Here is a 19,663-nt window from a genome sequence, read left to right on the forward strand (position 1 = left end):
GCATGTTAATCATAATTTATGATCACACACTACACTTGAGCAGGCATACAGAACATGAGAGTGTTTGTGAAATTCACAGATGACACCTTAGAGACTTAACACAGTTTTGGTAAATAAGGCCCTGTATAGCAGATGAAAGCAGCAGCACACCATAAACTGTCAATATGGAAAGCCAAACAGTGGCAAGTACATATGCACTCATTTCTTCAAAAAAAGAAAATTTAAAAAAAATGCAGTTAATCAAACATCCGATTATACAAACATACAAACATCCTATTATACAAACATCTGATTATCCGATTATACAAACATCCTATTATAGCTATTCATTACTGGGAAAACGCCACACCACTCATTTTTGTTCACATACTCTTTCGACGTTTCCATAATCCTGCTTGATCCATCTCTTTCCTGTCTCAGGGTCCAGCTAAAATGCCAGTTTTGTGTGCTGAGAGTTCCCTGGCTACCATGGGCACCAGTGCATCACAGAGGGAGGCATGTGGAAGAGTATGCAGGCACTGGACAGACTGGGGCTCCAAACCAGTCCATCAGCAGGGGGCGGCACTGAGGCTGCGTGCAGGTAGGCAGAGGTGAGTGGGGGACATCAGGCCTAATGAGAGGGAGCATAAGCACTCACAGCTCCAACTGTCGCTCTACCAGTGCTGGGAGTGGCCGAGCTGCGGCCTGGGCAGTGATGTGTATGCGCTACGGAAAATGTGGACCAGTTGGACGGTCCACCCCAAGTACGCTGTACTGGCGTTTTGTGATGTGTAACTGCTATATGGGACAGATGAGTGTGTGCAACAGAAGATAGTTGGTGACTAAGAAACGCATATTTACCTCAAATTTGCTTTCGTGGTTATATTGAGTGCGTATCTCTGAGTATGAAAAGTGTGAGTGAGTGTGTAGTTGTAAATGTGTGTATTTAAAAAAAGTCTGAACACCATGTGTTTTAAAACATGGAAGTTATAAAAGGAAAAAAAAATCACCACTCTGAACTGAAATAACCATATAACTATTGACTTCAAAATCAACCTGTATGAAAGCAAAAGACATACAGTGTAAAAGTGGAACCAAGTGAAAAGCAGATGAAAACCTGCAGAATCACCTTGACCAACAGTTCAGTGTGGTCTGTTTCTATAGCAACAGACCACCTGGCCTTTTAAGGTAGTAGCTGCTTCCTCTTTTCACTTCTCATTTTACTTAAACACTTGCAGACCTTCCTTTTTCTGTCATGGTAGTTTTTCTCTCTTCTAGATTATGAAAAACAAACAAACAAACAAAAAAAAAAAAACGTACACACCTTTTTCCTCCCAAAAATATTCTCTCAAAACAATTACTTTAAATCCTTTACTTATTCATTCACTTTTAATTCATTCATTAATTCACTCTCATTCATTTATTCACCCATTCATTTACCTACTCATGTGTTCATTTATTCACTCATTCAATCCTTTTTATTCATTCGTTCACTCATTTATTCCTTCTCTCTCACTTACTTACACACACATATATTCACTGGGAACCCGTTCTCTATTTTGGATCCAAGGGCAGCCCATCCTCCTGTCCAATCAGCAGAGAGTGTTCAGTCACATGGCCTAGTCATATACCTCTCGGTCTCCTGCCTGTTCGTAGGCGGTATCATCCTGCCTCCGCCGCCGCCCTCTTGCCCTGCCTCTCTCAGGTCCTAGCGAATCAGAATCCTGGGAGCTGGCATCCTCCACCCTCTCTTCCTCAGCCTGCCTGCCCTCTTCATCCTCATCCTCCACATCGCTCTTGTCTGACTCGCATTCGTCAGAGTTTTCCTCCTCCAAGTACCGGTAACCTTTGACCTACGTGGAAGGAGATGATATTGACACAGGCAGATGATTATGTCAGTGAAAGGTGAAGCTCTGCTATAGTAGTAGTCTGAAGAACAAGAATTGAAAAACATGACTAAAACTGTCATGCAACAATTAAAATTCAGTTTGCTATGATAACGTGTTCATGCTAGTACACTGAAGGTGAAGCAGTAAAGTTTGGCCTGCTGTTCTGATGGTTCTAACACTCTGCATTTGCCTAACATTAGTAGTTTCTTGAATGTTCATTAAAGAAACCTCCACAGCTTTGTGTTAAGAAACAGGTGGACAGCTAACTCACTTTGTGTCGTGGACGGGGAATCCGTGGCAATCTGAAAGGGATTTTCTTGACTAGACGATGTTCCATCTGCCAATAACAGAAGCCTGCAACCAGCAGGGTAACCATTAAGATAGCAAGCTTGGCCTGAAGTGGAAGAAAAAGTTGGGAGAAAGAGGGAGTGAGAGAATAAAACAAAACAAAAAAGATCATAGTCTCCGATGTATTGTCTTTTCAATATTTTCATTATTTTTGAATAGTAAAAGTTTATTGATAGAAAAAAAACAATGACATGGTTTTTCATCTAAATCTAAAGAGCATGCTATCAATCAACATAGGCCCTTGTCTGGACAAATGACGTTCCAAACACACTGCTCATTATCCACTCCCCGAACAACAATCCCTGCGGAAGGCCCACAATGGACGCTAATTCGTGCAAAACCTGTCACGGCTTGCTCCAAACTGCCAACATTCCAGTTTAACAACACATGAAACTAGATATAGTCTGCCACCCCTCAAGCTTAAAAACCTACGCACGCACACAAACAAAATGCTTTACCCTCATAGGCAGGCTAGACCAGAGGTAGACGATAAAAATAGCGATAGCCTGCCACCAGTGGTAGACGGTGTAGACAAAGTCCAAGCGTTCTTTGTCCTCATAGAGCATGCCGAGCAGAGCTGCACAGAGGGATACAAGAGTTGTGGACATTTACACTCCATCGCTCAGGAAGCAGAGCACACGTACTGAATATGTTCCTCACAGAAATAAAGCAATAACGGTTATGACGCTAACATTTACATTTTTGCTTTTTTATTTCATTTTTGCTTTATTTTATTTATATTTTTTTTACACCTGTAGATGATGGCAACAGTACATTGCTTTTAGCTCTGAACTATTTGGCATGTGTGTGTATGGGGGTCGCACTCACTGCTCAGGCTGGTCTTGTTCAGAGCAGTGCCAAGACCCCAGAGAGCCACCAGAATCAACAGCTGAGGCAGCTGATCAAGCTTCTTGGGGGTAGAAGACCAGCACATGAGAACCATGAGCAGCACCAGGTGGACCACTGCCCCACCGAGGAGCAAGGTTTGTCGGGGCAAGCGCTGCAGCAGGAGGGCCAGTGAGAGTGCCGAACACGCCGAGGATGCCAAGCCATAGACCATCACCAGCAACCACAGATGCTCCATTCCTAGCGCACACACGCCGTAGGACTGAAGAGAGGGAGGACAACAGGAGGACAGAGAGGCAGTTCAGGAATTAGGACATGAGAGTTTTCAGCTCTCATTGTAAAGTTACTCTCAATGACTCTGGTTTGTTACTTTTGATTCCATAGACAGAGTGAACCAGTAACTACCCTGGAGATGTAACTGCCAAGATTTGCTATTCGTATCATGAGGTGTTAACATTTTTAAAAATATTTTTTTAATTATATATAAACACATATAGAAACACACAGGTCATATAAACAAAATCACTATAAACATAAAAATGTGGCTTTATGTGCTGTAAAAAGGCTACAATTCATTTAGCCTACAAGCCTGACCTCACACTTGTTATTTATTTATTTACTCGCGGCACAGGCTATTATAGAATCTGACTTCTCACACTCTTGTGATTAAAGTCCACTGCCGCCGTCGGCTCAGGCACCCACGAGGCAGTGGTGATGAAAAGCGGCCGTTCTCTGCTCCACTCGTTTCTCACCAGTATGAGACCCTTGACGGCGAACAGCACTTCAAAGCCGGAGTAGATGAAGAAAGGGCAGAGCAGACGCAGGCGGTAGTCACGCAGGTGCTTGAAGGGCAGCTGGAAGATGTTGCCCCAGCCGATGCTACGCAGGTCGATCTCCTCCGTGGGCCGGTACGCAGCACCACACATGGCCAGGAACTATGCGAGAGGCCCTTAGTTACTAACACAACCCGCTCTGCCACACACTGCTCAGGTGAGGACACGCCTGGCTGCTTCACAGCTTCGGCCTCGTGAATACAAACAGTGCAATGTGTTTGGAGTCGACACCAGAGCTTTGTGAGAAAAGGGACTCAGAAAACAGAATGTGAGGCATTCTTGTGTTAGCTGAGATGATCAGAGATGAATAGAGGCTCATCTTACTATGATCATGGCGATGAAGGCAGCTCCCATTAAAACACTCTCTACCTCAATGAGGAGCATAGAGCGAGGCAACTGATGCAGCACGGTCTTATTGAAACCCTCTATCACTCCCTTCCCATCTGCTCCTAAGGAGAGAGAGAGAGAGAGAGAGAGAGAGAGAGAGAGAGAGGGAGGGAGGGAGGGAGGGAGGGAGAGAGAGAGAGAGAGAGAGAGAGAGAGAGAGAGAGAGAGAGAGAGAGAGAGGGAGGGAGGGAGGGAGGGAGAGAGAGAGAGAGAGAGAGAGAGAGAGGGAGGGAGAGAGAGAGAGAGGGAGGGAGGGAGAGAGAGAGAGGGAGGGAGGGAGGGGGTGAGGGAGGGAGTGGGTGAGAGAGAGGGAGGGAGAGAGGGAGAGAGAGAGAGTGAGAGAGAGAGAGAGAGAGGGAGGGAGGGAGAGAGAGAGAGAGAGAGAGAGAGGGAGATAAACAGAGAGGGAGGGTGAGAGAGAGAGAGAGAGAGAGAGAGGGAGAGGGAGAGAGAGAGAGAGAGGTAGAGAGAGAGAGAGAGAGAGAGAGAGAGAGAGAGAGAGAGAGAAGAGAGAGAGAAAGGGAGGGAGGAGAGAGTGGGGTGAATCTTCGTGACTGAACAATGACCACCAGGTGTAGGCTGGAGGGTACAGCAATAGAGAGCTGGAAAGAGGAAGCAGAATAGCTGAGCTTACCACATTGCTTGACATTGTACAGAGTGTGATTGTAGTCACTCAAATAGTTATTGAGGAAGAGGACCATGGGGAACTCTGCAAACACGAAACTCAGCTAAAAAGACAGAAACACACAGAGAGAAACACTGGCATAAACAGCAGAGTAATGGAACAACAGGGCTGCACCTGTATGTGTGTGCACCATACACAAACCCCAACACAATCCAAGCACAAAACCATTCTCAACATCTATGAATATGAACAAATTCTGTTGTGTCTCCCCCCAGGATACACTGAGCAGGTACTGGCCAAGCTTTCTCACATGGAAGCAGATGTAGAAAACCGACTGGAAGATGATGACATAATGATGGCATGCACCCTTTGGCACCTTCTTCTGCTCCTGCACATGCTCTTCCTTATAGTTTACATACTCGTAATACTGCTGGGCCATCCTGCAGTGTTCGACATCATAGCACGCACGCACACACACACACACACACACACACACACACACACACACACACACACACACACACACTCAGTGACCACCATGTAGTCCACATCTTTGCCATGTGATTCAGCTATAAAAGCTGTAAGAAATGATCTTAGGTGAGACAGGTGTCCTGGAGGTGTGTCTGAGGACAGGATTGAACACCACTGGTAGTTTCACATTACTGTAGGGCTCTGTTAAGAGGAGAGAAACACCTAACACAGCATGGTGTGTCCGGTGAAGGGTGGAACTAAACTCTGTGGGTGGATGTTTCTCTGGGAGCATTGCTGGGTGTACACACCCACAAGAGGAACTACCCTTTGGAAGCATATGGAAGTAAATTATTTATTGAACCATGAAAGCAATTTCCCCACTAATAAAAAAACAGTTTCTCCACCTGGTAATGTAGTTCCCAAGAGAGGCCCATAGAGGGACTATGGCAACCCCTATGGCAACAGCTGATGGCACCAGCGTATAATACCGCTCCCAGTAATTGGTGGAGACAAAGAGAGCATAAATTCCAGAGGCGAGGAACATCATCCATTTGGTGCCCAGGAACCTGGGAGAGTCACACAGGTACACACGTGTGGGAGTGCGCGCACACACACACACACACACACACACACAGACCAGTGAGTATTCAATAGTGACAGCATGGCTTTTAGGGTCAGGAGGAAAGAAAACAGAGAAATGCAGTAGATTCAATGTGTGATGAAACAAGAAGGGAGACAGACATAAACAAAATATAACTGTAATCAATAACGGCATTTCTAATCCACCTGTTTTTAACTGAGTAAAAAAATTACATTTTATTATTTGATGAAAAGTATGTAAGAAAGATCAAAAAATAAAATAATATAATGAATATTAAACAGGTGACAAATGCTAATCAGATTAAAGCGGCATACATTTATCACATTTTCAACTGTACAAGGTAGGTGACAAAAGTAGAGGGAGGGGAACAGATGCAAACTGACTGAAGAGAGAGGCAGAATCATTTCAGAGCGAGAGAAAGAAGTGGAACGGCTTCGCTTACCGGATGAGCACAGGTGTGTAGAGCAAGCCCACGACAGGAGTGACATTAATGCCCATCAGCATCTTGTTGTCAATGTCCTCCAGGCCCAGACTGCCATATTTCACCTCTCTGTACGTCTCGTCGTAGTGCAGAATTAACTGCATCTGCAGCAGGCCTGCAAAACACAGCACGTCAATGCCACAAATGCTACTGCACAGTGTACGGTACCAGGCATGTGGCATGCTCCTAATCTTGCTGCACGTGTAAAGTGTTGGTCTGTTGTTTTTGTTATTTCTGTTATTTTTGTTATTTTGAACAAATGTACTTGCATATTTAATAACCTTTTTTTTTCCTCATTGAGACACACACACACAAAAAAAACGATACAGACATTTAGGAATTTTCGATGTGCTTATTAGCTAAAGTGGTTCATGGTCATCTGCAGCAGTAAAGAGGAAACATACCCATGTAAACACTGTAGAGGATCATGCCCCCACAGCTGGCCCCCACCACGTTCTTAACCACACCCAGCCTTTTCCGCCTGTAATACTTCCTCTCCTCCTCTTCCTCATCATAGTCTGGGTGTGGCCCCAGAAACTCATCTTCCTGACAGAAAAAGAAGAATTAATTGACTGATGAAAGGTTCCGTGGTTGAATTTCATGGGTGGGTTAAAGGAAACTGGCACTATACTGTTATCTTGCACAACCAAGAAAACTGAAAACAGGCACAGCATTAATTCCCACAAACGCAAGTGGCTCACCATACCTTCTGGTGCTTATGCGCAATCTAAAATTACATTATAGACTATCCGTTTTAAGACTATTCGTAAAAAACGCTCTCTTCTCTTCACTTCTACCTGTCCCTGTATGTTGCCTTCCTGACATCGTGGCTGCAGATCATCATCGTCGTCAGCAGGGGGCACACCATGCAATACAGCCTCGCAGTACACGTTGTCTTCTGTATTAACTGCTGCCATCTGGTGGTCACACGGTAGAACGTCTAACCAAACCATAGAAATGGAAATCCATTCAAAAGTGGGAAGTAACAGCGAAGCAGATCATAGATGTACATTAACCTAAATACGACCGCAGATTAACTAAGCGGGTAATAGGCTTATAATAACACATATGACACTTTAGGATTCCTTCAAAAATCCTAAGAACTTCAGAGTAACATGCAAAAGAAGCCACTAATAAACTGAGTAAAAGCATTATTCGGATATTTCAGAAATATGATACGAGTAACATCAGGCAACGCATGTCAATTCGGATGTCTTTTTAGGTTTATTTTCTAATGACTAATTTAGCCTTATTCACACCATGTCTCAATAATTTCTAATGTCGAAGTACCTGCACTTTGCAAACAGACTGATGACATATTGCAAACATACCTACCTAAACTCGGGTCCCGTAAGGTTGTAATCAACACTAAAGGTTAACGGACATACAACGGAATAGCTCCTGCATCAAATTTCTCTCTTCAGAGTTGAAACGATCCTGCTCTTAACAGGCTTACATTCCTTTTCGTCTATATTGGAGAACGACAGACCAAGCTAAAACGGACAAGAGGAAATGAAAGTTGCCCCTTTCACTTCCCAGTTCTTGCGATATCTTAAAGATACAGTACCGTTTCCGATGGTCGGATTGCACCTGCATTCAAACTTGTATAAAATTAATTTTAGGTGGCGCGTTGAGCAGATACACCACCAGGGGTTTCCTAATGGAAAAAACCTTGCTATTACCCTGAATTATGAAACCCAGAAGAGGATAATTTACATTTATAATTTATCTGATGCTTTCATCCAAAACGATTTGCAATTATGTCTGAATACAACTTTAGCAATTGAAGGTTAAAGGCCTTGCTCAGGTGCCCCAACAGTGGCAACCTGCTGGTGGTAGGACTTGAACTTGCAACCTTGCAATTACAAGTTGAATACCTTAAGCACTGAGCATTTAGGCCCACAAACTAAGCCCTCACCAGCCTTTAGGGCATTTATGCCAAAATAAACAAGCGCATGACTGAAAGGTACTTCAAACTAAGTTGTGCTGCAATGTGTTGCAATCACTGAAGATACAATTTCAAAAGCATAAGAGCTGGTACAAAATCCTGAAGTAATTTTTAAACGAGACAGTTTCCAAAAAGACCTGTTAGGATATGCTATACAATTGTTTTACAAGTTAAGACAAATGAGTAGTGTTTTACCAGATTTATTAAATGTAATACTAATTCTAAATAGAGATACTACTATTAATTGTTGTCCTGAATATGGTCTTTTTGGTAATAAATAATAAAAGGTGGACATAAAAAAGCATAAGTTCTAGCAGATTTAATTAAGCTGTGCAACAAATTTTTTCCCCCCAAAATAGCATGAATACAATAAAACGTTTTACAGTGTCAGTAGTCACATTGAATTAACAAATATACACACACACGCATACATATGAATATATATATATATATATATAAAAAAAGGGGTGGACTGTTCAGTTGACAACATGCAGGAAAAAAAAAACATTTAGCATCCATACAGAACTTGGTCTGCCCTCACATACACTCATGCTCACATTCGCTCAGGCTTCAAGGCAAAAAAAACCCCCTAAAACTAAATAGGTCAGTCAATCATGTAGTCTCAACTGCTCCTGCCAATTACAACAGACTAGATTCCAGTAAGAAATTACTGGGCCACCAATAACTCAAATATATCAAGTTCTACCATTGCTGCAAATCTCAGAGAGATTCAACAGATGAAGGCTGAGGTCAAGTGTGTAATGTCTTCTCATAATTCTCAGTACAGCTGGCCTGGCCAGCCCATAAGCTGCTGTCTGGATATCCGGATGGGCTTTAACCAGTCCCTGCAGCAGCCTTCCTCATCATCTCCTCATCCTGTACAGAGAGTTCAGTAAGCTTGCGCCCCAGTCTCTCATGCAGGTCGAGGTACTTGGCAACACAGCGGTCCAGACACACTGCCTCGCCTTTTGAAAGTTCGGCTTCCTTGTAGTGAGGGGGCACGCATTTCCTGTGACATGCGCTGGTCATGCTGCAGGAGAAAGGAAGAAGGGGATAAATAAACATTTTATACATACACTATTAATCTCACGTTTCTTGGGTTTAAGCTACTTGACGTACTAGATGAAATGAATATCATACCAGACAGACCCCAGTCCTGTCACAGACACTAGTAAAGACCACTCCATTACTAACATCCACTGAGAGATTCAATCAAAAGGCACCGCATCCAAGCATATTACGTATCCGAGTTGTGAAGTTAGCCATTTTTTTGTGCACATACTCTACACAAGGGAACCTGAGAAACTTCTGTGACTCATGATTGTGTCAGACAGCTTATAAAATACAGAGAAATGAAAACTACAGCTGACTTTAAAAATTTGAAAATGTGCACCCGTCTCTCAAGCACATTTCTATATAGAAATATATATATATATATATATATATATATAAAATTTTAATGATTAATGAAAATGATCACTCAAGGACAACCAGTAACTTCTCATGTTCCATATTTTTGGTTTCTACCACTCCATATAATGAACCATAGCACCATGTTTAATAAGCTCTTGGTTGCATGCAAGGGCAATACCCTGGACTGCAGAAGTAGGTATTTTGCCGTATTTTAGACTACTACGATTATTGATGGAAGAGTTAGTTAGAAAGACTAGAAGCTACCTTGATTGCCACTTTGTTGTATTACTGGGAATGTGGTTTTGGTGAAGGTGGAAGCTGACTGACCTTTCTGTCATGCCTGACCTTCAAGATAACTAAAACATACACAAATCTTTTAACAGGTTTGTGTTTGATTGCCTTAAGCGTCTTACCAGGTTAACATCTCGTTAGTTACTAGCCATGACATCTACGTGGCATTTCCTAGGAAATACAAACAAAATAGCTATCGTTTAACCTTACCTGAACCAAAGTCCACCAACCGATCTAGTTACGTGTCATATGACGACATTCCAACTAATTAAACCAAAACTTAAAAATATTGCCCAAACCGTGTCCGATATCTTACGTTAGCTAGCCAGCCTACCTAGCTAGCATGATCACTTGCAGAAGATGGCAAACAGTGCATTTATCTTCCAAATACAAACCCCCCGAGCAGAAAATACTGCCATGTTAATGAAAGCTATTGTACCTAAACGCTGAATCTAGCTAGCTACCTAACCTTTGAGGTAACCTGCCGTTAACAAGTTAGTAACGCTGGCTGGCTGATAACCTTACCGGTTATACATGTCTGCCATCATCTCCACTTCGAGTTCCGCCGCCAGCTGCTGTGCTTTCATCGGATCCATCCTGACGACTTAACGTTTTCAACTAGCCCGTAGAAACCTCACAACGAAGAGTTTAAACAGAAGGGTTCCGTTTAACAACGAACCCTGGCAGCAACGATTAACCTTCAGTGAACAGAACACACGTGGTAGCCCCCGCTTCCAAATATTACTTCCGGGGTCAACATAGCTTCTCCTTTTATGGTTGCTGTCGGTAGCTAGATACTGAAAATCAAGCACTGGACTATTCATATTGTATATTTTGTAAAATATGCATTCATTCCCTATTATGTCAGTACTATTTTAACAGCAAAGTTTGGCTTTTCTTAATGGCAAAGAGAAAAGAAAAATAACAGTACTTCCTGATTCCGGAATACAAAACCCAACACCCGAACTAAGGTTTTCCAACATCTAAAAAAAGTCCTCAAATATGCATAATCAAAAGGACAATGAAATATTCATAATTTAACACAAGTGCTTTTTGTGTGTATAACAGACAGTAACAACTCAGGAAACCTTAAAAGAAAAAAAGAAAAAAACAAACAAAAAAAACCCCCACCCTGGTTCTGATTGTGTTAGTACAAAGGGGAAAAGACTCAGATACCCCAGCCTTGCAAAAGCAAACAAGGTTCAATTTGTCTCATCTCCAGTCACATCAACCTCTTCCTCCTCTCCCAAGTCATCCTCTGTGTCCTCATCCAGAATGGTGGTGAAGGGTTGGCTAATCGATGAATGAGGCAGAACACTGGGAAAGCCCCATACGTCATCCACAACTACCTCTTCATCTTCATCACAGTCCCAGTTCTCTGTTGACTCAAACTTCACTCTAGCTGCAGACACTGATGAAGGATCCATTGTATTCACTGGGGGGTTGCTTGGAGCAGCCTGCTCAGGCTCCTCTACAAGCTGGACGGAAAGATCTTCTACGCTTGTGCTTGTTGGTGTCTGTGTTAAAGCTTTAAAAGACAAACCAGAAAATCTTTCATGGCTATTTACTATACAAGGACAAGGTTGGTGTTTCTAATAGGTGTTTTTAGGCTGGCTTTAGACAGTGAACATTCATGAAAGTAAATTTAACAAGTTGCATAATGAAAAAGGATCCTGCAACTCAAACTCATCCACAGCATCCATCTCAATATCTTGGAACATGAAAAACACCTTGACTTTGTGAAAGGTAGTAGTTTCTCATTTTGCAAGTTATCATGACAACACAAATGTATTTCCCAAAGCTAATGCTTCTATAATCAGTTGTAAAGTTAAATGTTAGTAGCTGTTTAAGCAGATGCTTGTGTCAGAACTTACTCTGAGCCTGATGCAGCTGGGAGCTACATTATTCAATATTATCTTTGTTGACACGCCCTCATTTTACACAAAGCAAAAGCTCCTTTGAGATCTAAAGGATAGAAATTATTACAGAAAGGGAAGTGTGCTCCTCAATGAAGTATGTTTAAAAATGAACATTTTTTTTTACTAAAGGTGTAAGAAAAACAGCAATGAAGGCTGGAAAATTGCATACAAATGCAGCAAATATAAATGTCAGATTAGTTTATGTGGGGAGAACAACGATGCATAAAAATAAATGTTAATTTGGCTAAATAGTGAAATATTTGGCCAGAAACTGTTTTTGAACTGTTTAACTGTCAAGTTGAACCGAATTGTTGCATACAGTTCTCAATATGCAACTATATGCATAAAAAGTTTCACTGTAACACCAGCCTTAGTTTAAAAACATTAAAGCATAGTCCTGATCAAATTAAAAAATATCCTCTTCCTGCAAATTGTACATTTACTTTATCTTGGTCATAAGACTACATGTTGTACACAGCTGTGCTTTGCAGTGCTGCCATTCACTAAGTAGCGCATCTTCAACGGGACAGGTGTATTATTTATTTAAAGTTATGTATTATGTTATTAAATTATATATTTAAGTGTAATTATTTTTCACACACACACCCCAATGGAGAGAAATTAGAATTTAACATGTGGCAAAATGTAATTCTGAGTAAAACTGTGGTCCCAAATTCTCAACTTGTCAAGTCCATTAGGCACACCAAAAAAAGCAGGCATTCCTAATGTCATGTGCATCATGTGGGCTGCCATAATCATTTCATATCAATGTCTAAACCTGTATTTCTGGTTAGGCAAACCTAATTTGAACATTTTACTTAGCCTTTAAAGTGTAAAATATACTCAGTTACCTTCATCTGATGAAATGACTTCAGCATGCGTCTTTAGAAACCGTGGGCCGCTTAATTCCCTCTCCTCAGCACGAGCCTGTCCATCAGTTATCTTTGAACTAGAATGGTTTCCCTCCATGCCCGTCTCATCATTGCTCCATTCAGTATGAGCTACCCCATGTCCATGACCTGTAGTAACCTGGGCAGTCTCGTCCACCACTTCCAGATCACCACCACTTATTGCAGCACCGTGTTCGTTGTTTTTAGTTATTTCCTTGTCATAAACTGCTTCCTTTTCTGTATGCTCTCCCACTTTCTCATTCCAACTATCTGGCTTAACAATTTGAATGCTCTCACTATCTTTATTATAAAAATCTCCAGTCTTGTCTGATGCCACCTCTACTGTTTCACTACATTCTGAAGTCAGTATTTCACAAAAGCTTTCTGAAATTTGCTCACCTTTCAAATCTTTTTCAGCAGCTAACACTTTTGAGTTCTCAACTGATGTTACAGTATTTGTTATATCTTCAGATCTTAAAGGATATTCAGTGATTTGACTGGATTCACTCCGAGACCCATTTTTCACTTCGAACGTGTTTATAAAAGGAACAGAATACAGCTCTGAACCAAGATCAGTGTTCAGATTAATGCTGTGACTGGATAAATGAATGGAATTAAAGTTAACATTCATTGTTTTATCTGCTTGGATTTTACCAGTGTTTGTCTCACAGTTTCCACCAATTAAACATCCATTTTGGCTTTTGAATGAAATGTTCAGCTCCTCACTGTTGACGGTGCTGCTTTCTGAATCTGCCTTTTTGTTTTTACTTCTGTCTACAACCTGCTCTGCTTTACCATCTACTGCTACCGTTCTATCAGCTGTACTCTCTCCAGTGGCATCTTTCTCTTCCTGTCCACTGATGCTGGTCAACTTTCTCCTCTGCACCGGGCCTTGTTCTATGAACTCCCTGAATTTCTTTACAGTGAGTGGTGGTGGTGGCTCGGCGCAGTTTTTCCTCTCAGTTGTCTCAAAATTGCCTGCATTCTGAAAACTTGGCCTTGCATGCTGGTCCATTGCCAGAAAAAGTGTATTGTCTTTTCCTTTACTATAAATGGTATGGTGGAAAATACAATCAACAATGCTTGGCCGTTGAGCTTGACTAGCATGCTTAATGGGTTGTTTGGTTGTCTCAGTGTTCACATCAGTGCTCAATTCCTCAACAGAGTATGAGGAAGTATTCATCTCTGGTTCTTGTGCTGTACTGTCTTCACACCCATTGTTCACCTTACCTTTTGCAAAACCTTTAGACAACCCATTTACATCCTGTATTTTTGTTACAGATTGTGGAATGGCCAAAGCATGTTTCCCTTTCTTATGGGGTCTTCCATGTTTTAGTACAACTTGTCCTTCATTCTGTACAGATTCAGCGGTTTTGACCCTCTGTGTGAACTGCAAATTATAATCATCAGCAGAGCTGAAATAATCAAAACCTGCATACAAATCATTCAATTTCCTTACTTTGCTCAATTTTTGCACAAAGCCTGCAGCACAATTGGCTTTTTTAGGGGGCCTCCCACACCCACATTTTGCTACAAGAGTAGGTTCTTTTTCATCCATCTCTTCTTTAGATTCACTCTGTTTTCCACACTTAAAAGGTTGGGTTGTCTTGCAATGTGCTTGGTTTTCCAAGGATCTTCCTTCAGTTGATACTCTTTTGAGTGACTTGCCAGACCTCAGCCAATCCATTTTCTTGGGGCAAGTGTTATGAGTCTGTTGTGTGGCATCAATGCTTGCAACAGCTCCTTTGTTCACGCTCCAAGGTTTCATTATCTTGACCATTTGTACTACATTTGAGTTATAAGCAGTCTTCTTGGTTCTTTTCCTATCTTGCTCATTAGCCATTGCCTCAACACTGCACCTTTTTGTAGATATTCTCTGGCCCAATACTTTATCTGTTGGTCTGTCTGTCTCCCTGTCCTCTGAGCTTGCTGATGTCGGCTTCTCATGGCTCCAGCTTTGCGTAGTTATCTGCCCTAATCTGCTCTTAGTAGCCCCTTCAAGGTAACCCTTATTTGGTCTGAAATTGCATGAGCTGTTACTTAGCACAGTGTCATGACTTGACAAGGAAGCATAACCACTTTGCTTTACATATAGAGGAGTACACGATGGATTCACTTGGTCAGTTTTACCAGAAAATGCCTGTGGCTGGGGTGAAGAAATCTTCAATGATGGCTGTGGGTTAATAGATGATACAGACAGCCATGAAGACATTTCCAATGGTCTTAGAGTGCTAGACTCTTCCTTTTCTGATGCAAGGGGTGAAAGACATCTTGGGAGCCTCATCTCATTGAACTCGGCCTCATCAGAATTTGGGGCTTCAACAATGGCTTGTGCTTGCTTAAATGATACTTGATGCATTATGTAAGGAGGATTTTTCACTGGTGTTGAATTGGCCAAGTCTCTGTTGGTTTCTGTGACTATGTTTACTCTGTCTAACGAATTGTGCGCTGCTCTGCTTGTGGTCACTTTTGAAGTGTGTACATTCCCATGAAGACCTTCACTGGTATTACTCAGACCTTCTTTCATCAATTGAACATGGTTATCTGCAGTCCAAAAAAAGTTATCCAACACCTCACCTACATTTTGGTGTGGCAGCTGGAGACCTGCAGTACAAGCAGGAAGGGTGGACGCTGGGACTTTTTCTGATACAGTGCATAGAAATGTAGAGGATGAATGAGTGTCTTTTTGCGGTGTAATACACGGAGACGTAACAAATGATCCCGGATAACTTGCCACTGATGCCATATTCTTGAGTTCAACTGTCCTGCATCCGGACTGGCTCTCTAAGACGGTGCACTCTGAACCTGCACAAGAGAAAGCATAAGCACAGCTGAGCTATGAAAAAACGATTCAAGTTCTGTTGGGTCCAACAGAGCGGACACAGAGCAGCGGTACTTATCAATAGCCATACAGTCACACTGAGGAATGTATACCGAACACATGCCATATTTTGAGCCCAGGAAAAAGCAAAAGGTGCATTGATTCAACTCAAAGAGGAGCTGGAGAAAGAAATGTACACACTGAGGGGAAAAAAAAGAGATACTTGGGAGAGAATGCAACTACTCAAAGAATGCATTCTTAAAGCCTGGTGTTGACGGATCATATTTAGTACCTACTTTACCATTCACTGCATTACCGTTGTTTCATGTCACAAAATAAAGTTAGCAAATGTTTGATCTTAAAACTCTCACTGAAAGAATAAGAAATTAGCAATTATATATTTTTTTCATTTAATCTTTAATGCACTCCATTTTGTAATTTAGGAGGAATGCTCCAGCTGAAACCAGTGTAACTGCGGTCCAGAATTTGGTGCCTTTACAACTGGAAAGTTTTCTGTAAAGTAACACAAACATTCTCTTTTACCTGCTGCTTGTTGTCCAGAGGAACCTGAGATTATCTTGCCAGAGTCACGTCCCCTAGCCGCTATATTATCCCCACACACACAAAGACAGTTATATGGAGCAGCTTCACACAGCCCAATTTGTGGATCCAGGTTTGAACATAGCTGGTTTAAATGATGCATGCTGTTTCCATCCGTTGACTCTGAGGGCAAGATGTTTATACCCATCATAACCATATCCTCCAGTAGCATTGCAAAATTCTCATCAGACTCTTCGGCCTGTGGCAGACCTTGTGATGCTGATTGCATTTGTAAAGGGGAGGAAAGAAGCCCGGGATCATGGGTAGGGAGATGAGACTTTTCTGAAGGGGGCCTGGCAGGGGTGGCAGGAGATGAGGTATTCAGGTCTGAAGGGGGTGTGAGTGTTACAGTCCCAAGTAGTGCTGGAGAGGGGCCCCCCTGAACTCCAGGGCAGGTCCGCTGGTTCTGTACAAGCTTACCAAGACAAGAAAAAAAGCACGTCATGAATCAGCAGCAGGTGCAATATAGGAACATTTAGAGGCAATGCAAATTAGCTACCAACATGTATAAATCATTTACTGAATCCAACTGACCCTGTGAAAAGCAGGTACCTCACAGTCACTGTGCATCATTCCTGGGCCAGTATGACACCGCTCTGAAGCAGCAGATCCACACATGCTTGATTCATCTGCTCTGCTCTCCTCATGGATGCTAACAATCTCCCACAATGCCCCACTGGTTCTCCTCTTCAGTTTAATCTTCAGTGAAATCTGAGTGTCTTCTGACTGTTCAAAAGCAGTGCTATTTTGGAAACCAAGCTTCTTAATCAACTTGCGGAAATCTTTACCCCCAATTCCTTTTGTTCCTTCCAAGACCCCAGAATTCAGAAGTTTCGACTCAGTCTTAATATTTAATAACTTGATTTGTTTGCATTTCAGACTCTCTTTGCTCAACTGGTCTAGCATCTTAGGATTTTTGCCTTTTTTCTTTTCCATTTCTTGGCAGCATTTGGAGTGAGCACCAGCCGGTGTTTCACTAAGGCTGGAGAGGGAGGCGGCAGCAGTGTCATTTAACAAGTCAGCATTACCAAGTGGAGAAATGGTGCTGTACTCACTAGACATGGAAGCCAACACAGGAGGCTGGGCTAGAGACAGTACAGGCTCTGAGACACAGCAAGCATCTGTCAGATTACCTTTAGGACTATCAGTCTGAGACCCTGCATGTATAAACCTTTGCCCTTCTGTCAAGACCAGTGGACTTGGAGCTTGCTTTTCCATTTCTGTCTGCAGACCAATCTCCCTCCATCTCACAGCTTTGTCCTGATGCCCAGTCATATGTCTTTTCTTGCCATCTATCAGATTACTGAAGCCAAGCCTGTGGGCAACATCAATCACCTCCTCCTGTTCACCAAAACCCTCTCCTGCCATTTCCCCAGAGTAGATGAACCCAACTAACTTCAGAAGGGCATTAGCCCCTACTGCATGAAGTTTGACTAGTCTGCTCTGCCCTGCTGGAAGCAAAGGAGAGTTGGCTAGGGCTCTAGAAAAAACTGGGCTCAGGGCAGACAACACACAGCCATGTGCAGGAACAGACACACCTAGGAGAGTAAGAGTATAATAATTTTGCAATATACCATTAAGCAACCCCTTTAAAGCACACAGAAACAGACTAAAGTACACAGGAAACACTAAAACGCACCTTAGATTTACATGTAATTCACAAATCAAGGTAAAATTCATTATCTACAGCCTCATTAAAGACATATTTCCCCCCCCCCCCCCCCAAATATATCATCTAAAAAGTTAGATTACAAACAAAAGCAGACTGATGCTGGCTTCTATAACTGTTCCTACTTTTCCACATGAATGGCATGCTTTAAAAAAAAAAAAGTTTAAAATGTAATTTAATCCACTTGGTTCAGTGAAAAGTATATAGGCAGTTTAACGGTAACCACAGAACAGGCCTGGCAGGACTACATCGCTGCCTTCTCCCTCACCCTCTGTCTGCAGCAGTATGTCACAGTGGAGGCTGCCATGCTGCTGTTTCTGTAGTTCACGAAGGAGGAGCAAGGCAAAGCCAGGCTGCCTGTATCGCCACATCTTGAGAACTTCACATAAAACAATTAGTTAGATGTGGAAACGTAAACAGAAAAAAGGTTACTGTAATGATAAAGTCAGAGATGCCATATTTACCGAACTATTAACGCAATAGGTCTACACAATTCTTTACCTGTCAGACAAAAACACAGTTAAATTATAATTAAAGATTTACCAAACTCAGCCATCGGAGTAGTTTATAGACTTAAACGGAAACTATTATTAGAAACACCCACTTGCGAACATTACCAGCTAACGCCAACTAAACTAGCTAGTTCGTTATGCATTTATAGACATGGAGGCCGAATTATCCTACACTGACAGGCAATCTAGTCCTGTAATCATGAATTTCACCATTTACCTACACACGAAACCGTACAATACATGCGAGCTCAGCAACAAGGAATGGTATTTGCGTTCCCGTTGTTAAAATTAATAAACCACTAGGCAAACTTTCCAACACAACAGAAAACGAACCATGTCACTAAGCAGGTAAGTAGCAAGCCATGTTGCGTTTAAATAACATATTCCCAACAATTGGAAAATCACGTATACTTTCCACAAAGCTTGACTTTAATGAAGTTTAATCTGAATAAGTATTAGTGACATAGCGTTAGCTAGCCAGCTAAACTAGACAAGCCAAGCAATCAATCAACAAACAGGTGGCGCCTGCGCTCATTTGATAGCTCAATCAGTTGCTAGCTAACGTGAGATCATCAAATTGTCTACTAACAGCCCACCTATTAACTTTTACTCCGTAGCCAAGTCCTTCTTCGCCAAATGAAAAAGACATTAAATAATGTCTTGTCTTGTTTGCAACTAACTAGCTAGGTTTTTAGCTAGCCAATTTTGTAACGGTCAGAGGGTCGCCGGTCGACGCTTAAATGGGCGGGGCATCAAACGGCGTTGATACCTGCGCGTGAAGTCCAGCGGTACCGCTTTGGTAATTGACGTTTGTGAGAAATCGCCCTTTCATATAAAAAATGTCGTTTTATATAGAAATTGTCGTTAGGATATAGTTTACATAATTACGGCCAATTTGAACGGTTTTTGAAAAACAGCGTTTTTAGAAGGCCGTTATGGACAGTGAACTAAATGCGCCACTATTTATTGTGGGCGTCTTGGGTCACAAATTAATCATGTAGAATATTAAAATTGTAGTTCACGTTTAACCATTTAATACATCATTACGAGAAGTGTGGCCCTACCTAAAATATGAAAACTACTTTAAACCATTTCATGGTTCACCAAAAGTGGCTGTTTCGATCAGAACCATAAGCAAGA

At 42.0% G+C, this 19,663-nt stretch overlaps 2 protein-coding genes across 6 annotated transcripts; both read right to left on the reverse strand.

Moving 5' to 3' along the window:
- On the reverse strand, nucleotides 1–7,973 carry unc93b1 (unc-93 homolog B1, TLR signaling regulator). Of its 5 annotated transcripts, none has more exons than XM_027000479.2 (13): nucleotides 7,796–7,973; nucleotides 7,258–7,377; nucleotides 6,865–7,006; nucleotides 6,422–6,575; nucleotides 5,783–5,944; nucleotides 5,218–5,347; nucleotides 4,917–5,010; nucleotides 4,220–4,344; nucleotides 3,815–3,997; nucleotides 3,045–3,324; nucleotides 2,675–2,793; nucleotides 2,140–2,262; nucleotides 1–1,832 (listed from the first exon to the last, which is right to left on the reverse strand). In XM_027000479.2, the coding sequence occupies exons 2-13, from the start codon at nucleotides 7,375–7,377 to the stop codon at nucleotides 1,599–1,601; spliced, it is 1,866 nt and encodes a 621-aa protein (XP_026856280.2). In that variant the 5' UTR covers nucleotides 7,796–7,973; the 3' UTR covers nucleotides 1–1,598. The 5 variants fall into 5 exon arrangements, with proteins under 5 accessions (XP_026856280.2, XP_026856278.2, XP_026856281.2 ...); XM_027000477.2 differs by having other exon boundaries at nucleotides 7,258–7,400; XM_027000480.2 differs by having other exon boundaries at nucleotides 7,792–7,973.
- Nucleotides 7,974–8,712: 739 nt separating this feature from the next.
- timm10 (translocase of inner mitochondrial membrane 10 homolog (yeast)) lies at nucleotides 8,713–10,842 on the reverse strand. The gene is made up of 2 exons (XM_027000508.2): nucleotides 10,638–10,842; nucleotides 8,713–9,438 (listed from the first exon to the last, which is right to left on the reverse strand). Exons 1-2 carry the CDS (start codon nucleotides 10,706–10,708, stop codon nucleotides 9,243–9,245), a joined length of 267 nt encoding a protein of 88 aa, XP_026856309.1. The 5' UTR covers nucleotides 10,709–10,842; the 3' UTR covers nucleotides 8,713–9,242.
- Nucleotides 10,843–19,663: the final 8,821 nt, after the last annotated feature.

Source organism: Electrophorus electricus, chromosome 11, assembly GCF_013358815.1.
Source record: "Electrophorus electricus isolate fEleEle1 chromosome 11, fEleEle1.pri, whole genome shotgun sequence".
Taxonomy (NCBI): domain Eukaryota; kingdom Metazoa; phylum Chordata; class Actinopteri; order Gymnotiformes; family Gymnotidae; genus Electrophorus; species Electrophorus electricus.